Raw genomic sequence first — 8,179 nt, 5'->3', positions numbered from 1 at the left:
TATCAAACCAAGTGTAGAAGATGCCTTGAATTCCCAATTAGCTTAGTAAACAGAGCATGTCACTAGGACAACAGATTGACTGAATGTCAACTGGAAATTTATTCCCAGAATGAGTGATTTTGAGACCAAGAAGGGACAGAGAAGTCTGCAGGGAAATGCTCCTAACCAAAAAACGTGAGGAAAACTGTTAGTCCAGACAAAGATCTGTACAGTTTCAGAACCATAGGAAGTATCAATGCATTGAACCCATTAAAGCATTGAAGTGGAAATTTTCTTTTACTAGTTCTTCCTCTTACAAGCTGGATAGTATTCCTTAAAACAAAGCTCCTCTCAGTAGCTTAGCTCCCTATTCTCAGCTGGGATACACAGCAAATCTGCTTAGTGTTGATCTAATGGTAAAAGCATACTTACTCCAATCAGGAAAGTGCAATCTTCAAGCACCAGATGTAGAACAGTGGCATTTTATTTTGCTTTTAACGTATTCTATTGTTGGAAGGACACATCAGTCTCTTGGTAGCATTCTACTTATAAAACTCCAAGCATAAACTGAGAGACTAAGATACTTCAAGGAGCATGATCTTCAGTGAACATGGACGTTACTACTACTTATAAGAGGAATATGCTCCATATGCTCGGGGTAGGGTACATATTCCTCTCTATAACATTCTAAAAGAACAGCATAACAGAATGTATTGATCTTGATCTTTGCCCACTGAGGGTGAGCCACAGTCAATGATTAGTGAAAACCATAATGAGTTCTGCTGACACAGGTATGTTGTAAGTCAAACCTTCTCTGCTTAGGAATTTCCTCATAACAAGCTTCTCCTAGCTGAGATGACATCTATAGGCAACATGGCCTCATCTTTTTACACAGGTTATTTTAGCTATCTTTCCGCAAATTGTTACAGATGAAAAGTATTTAATTTTGCTGCCTGCAGACAAATCAACCAGTTTAGTCTCAAGGTGGCCCAAGTCAGGGCAAAAATCTTTAATCAGACTTTGGCTCACTTTCTAAATGTGTTTGAGATGTTTGATAGCTATTTCTAGAAACCAAAACCCTCACTGTGAGGCAGCACAACATACTACCTGCTCAGCTTCCTACATGCACGTGGGTTTCCTTGACTTAATAAAAGCTATTTTGCCTTATTATAAACACTGAACCCACATTTTCTTCCATGAATCCTTTCAGAAACAAGCTAAAAACATAAGAAAACATCTTCCACTTATTTTATTCTCTTTCCATCGTTAATTAATGGCACAAATATGTTATCATAGTTAAAATACACTCTGGATCTGTGATTTTAATATACTTTATTGAAAAAGTACACAGTTTTAAATCGTTTTCAATGGGACAAAGCAATGGTCACCTCTATCTACCAAGTCCTTTTTTGATGAATCATGACTACCATATGCCAAATTCACATCTGCATGACTTGCAACATAAAAAGATAAATCTTTTTTTCAACATATCTTAAGAATTTATATCACCAACAGTTTAAAATCATGAAATGCTGATGCTCTGACTATATTTCATGTCCTCTGTGTTGCACCACTTCCCAAATTGCAGTTTATCCATGTATTAGCATGCCAATTGAACACATCAGTCAATGTCACCTTGAGAAAATTGTCAATAGCAGAGGAAGAAGAACAAGAGGAGGTTTAGCACTAAGGCCTGAGACACCACCACATTCTCTTGCATTTTCCTAAAAGATAGAACAAAACAAAACAAAACAAAAAAACACAAAACAAAGGAAAATAAACCCAAACCATTACACTCAATTATGAGACATGATTATTTACCAAACTACACAGGCAGAAGAGGATTGGTGCAAACAACAAAGCTCATGAACTAAATGCACTCAGGAAGTAAAACAGGTGTACATTTTAATTTAAAATTTTGGATTGTAGAGCAAAAGTAAGCACAATCAACAACTACCAATCCACTCCAAGCATTATTCTGCATTGCATTACACCATCAAGGCATGTCACTCCAGAGTAAAATGGATGTCTGTAAATACATATGATACAAGCCACTGTAATGACACCTTGGTTTCTATCAGATCTCTTGGGCGTTGTACAAACAAAAGTACTATGCAGAACAGAGAGTAGCAAATGTGTGTAGTGATCTCTACCAAGCAATACCATGTGTAAACGTAATGGCCACAGCACGACAGCTGAAATACTGAAGCTAGTTACTGAAAAAAAATACATGAACAGCACAAAGTACCCAAAAATCTCTAATGAGAAATCTTGTGGTCAGTGCTTGAGCCAGAGTAAGTTCTCAGATATTCCTGGCTGCCAGTCTGTGCTAACATCTTACCATGTTCTGTTATGTGATATAAAACAGTCTAAAAAGGAGCAAGTCACGACACTGTCTACAGGAGTACTAAAGAGATTTTCAGCCTTTACAACGTCATCCATTTTCCCTACTACTCTGTTCCAAGTCATGAGAATACTCTCACTATTTCACCTGAGAAGACAGTTGCCCTGTTTAAATTTTTAAAGCGAGCAAGCATCTACCAGACTCTAAAAGAAATAAAAAATAGGTAGAAACTTACTTCAGGGTGAAATCCATGACAAGATTCTGGCCGTCGTCTTATCTTCTGAGATTTTAAACGTTCACATTTAAGAGACTCATTATGTACAAGGTAGTTAAGGAGAGATCTTTGGAGCATTGAGCTTTAATATCCTGAGTTTACATGAGTCTTTTGAAATTGATATAGTGAGGATCCTTCAGCTTCTTCCCTTCTCTCCAGCAAAAGCTCAAGGTGGTATATGTGGTCAAAACAAGAAAAAGAAGATAATTCTAGTGCATTCTCCTCAGTGGTCTCTATTTTAGACAGTAATGTTTGCATTCACACTGCCAATCTGTCTTTCCATAATAAGTCTACCCAAAAAAAAAGGGGAAAAAACCCCAAAACCCAAACACAACTTATGTGAGAAACAAATCCTGACCAACAGAACAGCACAAAAAGTGAGACAACTGAAAATTATGATGGATTTACTTTACTTTTAGAAAGCAGCAATCTGAAACATCTTCAATACTTCAGTCCAACCCTGAAACAAAAACATAGCTATATGTAAGGAATTCTGTATGTCCACTATCAAGAGTTCCAGTTTCATAAGGAAATTACATAGAATCATAGAAGTGTTGTGGTTGGAAAAGACCTGCAAGATCATTGAGTCCAATCATCAACCTAATATCACCAGGGCCATTAAACTGCATCCTGAAGTGCCATGTCCATGTGTTTCTTGAACACATGGTGAATCCACCACCTCCCTTGGTAACCTATTCCAATGCCTGACCACTCTTTCCATAAAGAAATTTCTTCCAGCACCCATAGACTCTCCTTTTCTCCCTGAACAGCAATAAAATCTATTTAACCAGGCCAGCCTTCTTTTGGGGACGGCATGCAGTGCCTGTGCATTTAAGACTTCCCTCTTGAACAGTGTTCAGCCTTCCTGGAGTTCTTGGCCCCTTAGGACTGCCTCCCAAAGAACACTGTCCACCAGTCTCCAAAACAGGTCAGTTTGCCCACTGGAAGTCCCAGGTGGCAGTTCTACTGACCCTCCTCGTCTCCCAACAACTGAAAGCTCTATCATTTCACAATTGCTGTGCCCAAGGTGGCCCCTAACCGTTCCATCACAATCCTTCTCTGTTCACTAACAGCAGGTCCAGCAAGGCACCTTCCCTAGTTGGCTTCCTCAACCAGCTGTGTTAGGAAATTATCCTCTACACACTCTGGAATCCTCTGGGACTGCTGCCTCTCTACTTTGTTCTATTTCCAGGGAAGTCCCCTACAAGAACAAGGGCCAGCAATCACAAGACTTCTGCCAGATGCCTAATGAATATTTTATCTGTCTCATCTCATCACTGAAATGCTGCTGGGCTTTAGCCACTCAGAAGGGTTCATAGCCATGAAATGGTGCACTCCAGTGGTGTTAGACATCCCACTGCATTTCTCTGATGGATACTGTACCATAATTTTTCTGTTAGACAATACTTGGAATGATAGACAGCTATCTTATGATGACCATGACCTTATGATACTTAAAGATGCATGCAAATATATTTTCTTAATTTGTACTGACTGATTAAAATTAAAATTCTTCTGAGAAGAAGAATGCATTCTCAGCTGGCTTTAAGAACTCAATGAATGGGTAGTGATGCATTAAGTCACATAATGCAAGTTTTACATAATATGATGTTCTCCAATATTTTAATCTTGAATCTCTCTCTGATGACTTTGCAAATAAAAGGATATATCTTATTTCTATAGGTGCCATGGTAATTGGTGGGATAGAATCACAGAAGCACTCATTGTCCACTACCACCATGAAGAGATTGCTGCTTGGGATTTGCTGGATAACAAAAGACCTGCAAAAGAAAAAGAAATCAAATAATGATGACATTATCTGTACTTAGGAGCAAAGGGTTTTGTTAGGGACTTTTTAACTTCTCAACACCACCCATATTATAGTCACAGCATCACAAACTTTGTATATCACACTCTGTCTCCACACCTTGTGAAAACAGAGGGCCTTGGGCAATGGTTTCCTCAGTTCACAGACTGTGACTGTCCATTTTGAGAAGTACATAATGGTGAAAGGCACAAGGTGAAGCAAAACAAGTAGGCTTATACTGCTGATACACTAATGTAAGGACTGGGACAGAAGTGAATTACCAAGGAGTTTATCAGACTTTTCTTTTTCAGATTTCAGTGCTGTATCTCCATTATATGTACCTAGATATTTGTTTATGATTTGGAGTTTTTAAGCACACGTGAAAGCAACCTGCAGAAATAATGAAGGTTCCTTTGCAACCATATAGCAATAACTCATGGTTCCAAACTTTAGCCTTTATAATCACATTAGGACCTTTATTCACTCTGGGTCTTCCTTGAAGCAGCATAAACTACTGAGAAAGATCTCAACTTTCAACTATCCTCTTGAGAGTCATTTTATTGGTGAGCCAATGAATCAGAGATTAAGTCTCAAAATCTTCCTAAGCAAGGAGATTTGTTTTAGAATAATGATGACTGTGTGGTACAAATACGGTGATAACTTAGCACCACATTGGAATTAAGTCAATGTAGGCAACTCAAAAAGAGAGCAAGAAATAAAGACATCGCTTGTAAGGAGGAAGGCACCCAGGGGAGACCAGGGAAGGATCCTCTGAGCACTATTCAGTGATCCACAATTTACAATGAGCTGAACTCTTAAGCATGTACCAAGGAGAAAAGAGGAAGGAAGCAGAACCAACTAGGCACTGTTTAGCATTTTCTTTGGAGCTCAGGACACAAAACAAAGAAAGGTCTAAGCCTCAGATCCAGTCCTTGCTACTTTTTTAGAACGAACTGTCAGAATCCATGTATTGTACCAACAGAACACTTGCCATATCCAATAGCACTGAAATCTGGCAATTCCAGGAATTAGGTGTTTTTCAGGGCAGTATGCTGGTAAATGTAGAGAATGTTAAGTGAGGGTTTGAGCACCAGTGAGATGTGGAGAGAAACATATTTTTCCTCAGACATCTTTATTTAAAATACATATTGTCTTACTAAAACAACTCCCTGCTTTTTCCAAAAATCACAGAAGATGAAATAGTGGAAGGGGTAGGCAATATTCAAACCAAGCTTCAGGGAAAGGAAAAAAAACCCCAACTTGGAGAACTTACTATAAAAATGTTGCCAACGGAAAGATTAAACACTTTTCAGTATTTTTTAAACTTACTGAACCACCATTAAAATTACACTTAGAGCGATCTGCAGTATGTTAGCTTTATGTTTATACATGAACTATACATTTATGACATCATGTAACAGGCTGGACTTTATAAATGTACCTACCAAACAGCTGGAGCAGACTGACATCATCGTAAGGGAGCATCTGCGGCTTTGTGGATTTGTGTGTGGGAGAAATGGGGCCAACAAAAGGAAAGGAGGGAAAAATCTTTAACAGAGAATAAGGTCGAAATTGTACTGTGTGAATTCCTCAAACAACTTATGAATAAATCAAACTTTAAAGACAAGAAAAATGAGTGAAGGCAGAGCCTTTGAAGAGAGAGATCGAGTAAATCAAACAAGGGGAAAAAAATTATGCCCACTTTAGCTTTCTCTTCTGTAAGTAGAATGTGCACAAGAAAAAGATACTTCTTTAAGCTGCTGTCATTTAAGATCATTTTGCAGTCACGAGGTGTTCTTACCCTCACTAGATCAATGGCAAAGAACTTCTAGCCAGTCACAACCACTGCAGTTGCTCTGTGACTATTCGGATAATTCATATGGCACCACTTCCATGCCCAAACTGGATAAAGCAGACAATCACCCCGGCAGCAGGTCTTGTGTCTGCGTCCAACTTTCAGTTCCCATAGTGACATGTGCCTGCATCTTTGAAATTCATTTTCAGTGAATGTTCATGCCAACAAGTCTCAGGAGCTGAACAGTCACAGAAAACAAAAGGTGCATAAGCACAGTTAGAACAGCTTTCCAATACTGAAATATTCCACCACAATGTTTCTTTGAGTATGCCAAGATTCAGTTGCAAGGGAGAAAGTTCTCTGGTAAAACAGCTCTTGTGTCTGCAGTGAGAAATAAAGTTGTTGAAAAAGTAATGAAAATGGTCTTGTCTTCTAAGCAGGCTCCACTTTGAGTCTCTAAAGTTTCTATTACAATAAACATTTTGAACACCTGCTGGCTTAGGCAGTCATTTGTGCCACTGGCAATATGGGAGCCAACTCTCTGGGACAGGGCACAGATTTTTACTGAGCTTTATTGCTGGTTTAACCATCAAAGAAACTCTGTGTTTAACAGCCTGAAGGATGGTTCACGTTTAAAAGGGAAAAAACTCTTTTAGTGTTGAGTAATGTACATTTTTGATTGGAACCTTTTCCTTTCACACCAGTATCATCACCATCATTTTATAGTGACAGCATACAACAAGTTTTGCATATGTCTCCATATTAAAAAAAAAAAAAAAAAAGGAATAAACTGGTGGGAGTTCTGTTACATTGAACTTAGAGTTATTTTAGAAGAACTTCTTAAATAGCTTCCCCTCCATCTTTCAGCCACAAAACAGACTTAAACAGAAATTGCTCCTTCACTTTGCAGGGGAGATGAGGAAGGAAGAAATTTAATACTTGAGATGGGCAGAGTGACAGCAGGAGGAAGTAAATCTAGTCATGCCAAGCCATTTTGTTAATGAAGTAGTAAGCATGTAAATCTGCAAGGAAGTCTGTATTTTGAGTCAAAGCATTACACAACAGTTTGCTCATGCTGCACACACTTTATCTGTTTCTTTCTAACATATTTCTACATCATCCCCCATAAAAATATCTGCCTTTAACACTTCCTTCCAAGCAAACCTGTCAACCAGTGTCCAAAACAGGCCAAAGTCTACCTGCCACAAGTCCAAGGTAGCAGTTCTTCTGACCCCCATCTTCTCCAACAATCAAGAACTCTATCATTTCATGGTCACTGTGCCCAAGATGACCTCAAATCATTACATCACTCAGAATACCTTCTCTGTCCACAAACAGTAGGTCCAGCAGATGCCTTCCCTAGTTGGCTTCCTCAGCCAGCTGTGTTAGGAAGTTTTTCTCTACATGCTCTAGAATCCTATGACTGCTGCTTCTCTGCTGTGTTGTATTTTCAGCAGACCTCAGGGAAGTCCTCCACAAGAATAAGAGCAAGCAATTGTAAGACTTTTGCCAGATGCCTAAATAACTTTCTATCTCTGGAATACTGCTGGAATTTAGTTTCCCTGTCCTAACATACCTGGATCCATAACAGGTAAACCTAATCTAATCCAATTTCAAACATGAAAGAGATGTGTCTTGTCTAGCTAAGCAAACTTGACCTTTAAGTTGCTTACTCTCTACTATTTGACTAGAACATCTGCAATTAAAGGAAATCAATGCTACAGTTAAAGAGCTTAGTGTCTGTATTTCCATACAGGAGTGGGAACCATTTCCTTGTCCAGTGTTGTTAAATTTTTGACAGGATATAAACTGAGCAGAGACCTGAGGTTTCCCTACCAATAAGCACCTACTTATCTCAGACACACTCAGACTTAAAGAAATGTATTGAATGCAGCCTGTTTTGCACAGGACTGAGGGAAAGCCATACAGCTATACAGAGGACACAGTCATATTACAATGCTCAGAATGAGGATACCAAAT

General features: G+C 38.8%; 1 protein-coding gene across 3 annotated transcripts in view; it reads right to left on the bottom strand.

Annotated features, from left to right (window-relative positions):
* Positions 1 to 1,294: 1,294 nt before the first annotated feature.
* The window catches only part of CACNA2D3 (calcium voltage-gated channel auxiliary subunit alpha2delta 3), a 415,635-nt gene continuing 408,750 nt past the window's right edge, over positions 1,295 to 8,179 (bottom strand). For all 3 annotated transcript variants that reach the window (XM_064156685.1, XM_064156683.1, XM_064156684.1), the window contains 3 exons: positions 4,266 to 4,378; positions 2,559 to 2,641; positions 1,295 to 1,703 (listed from right to left, as the gene is read on the bottom strand). In XM_064156685.1, the coding sequence (XP_064012755.1) occupies positions 1,611 to 1,703; positions 2,559 to 2,641; positions 4,266 to 4,378 (289 nt within the window). In that variant the 3' untranslated portion in view covers positions 1,295 to 1,610. The remainder of the gene's footprint in view (positions 1,704 to 2,558; positions 2,642 to 4,265; positions 4,379 to 8,179) is intronic.

Source organism: Pogoniulus pusillus, chromosome 16, assembly GCF_015220805.1.
Source record: "Pogoniulus pusillus isolate bPogPus1 chromosome 16, bPogPus1.pri, whole genome shotgun sequence".
Classification (NCBI taxonomy): domain Eukaryota; kingdom Metazoa; phylum Chordata; class Aves; order Piciformes; family Lybiidae; genus Pogoniulus; species Pogoniulus pusillus.
This window is presented reverse-complemented; position numbering and strand designations above follow the sequence as displayed.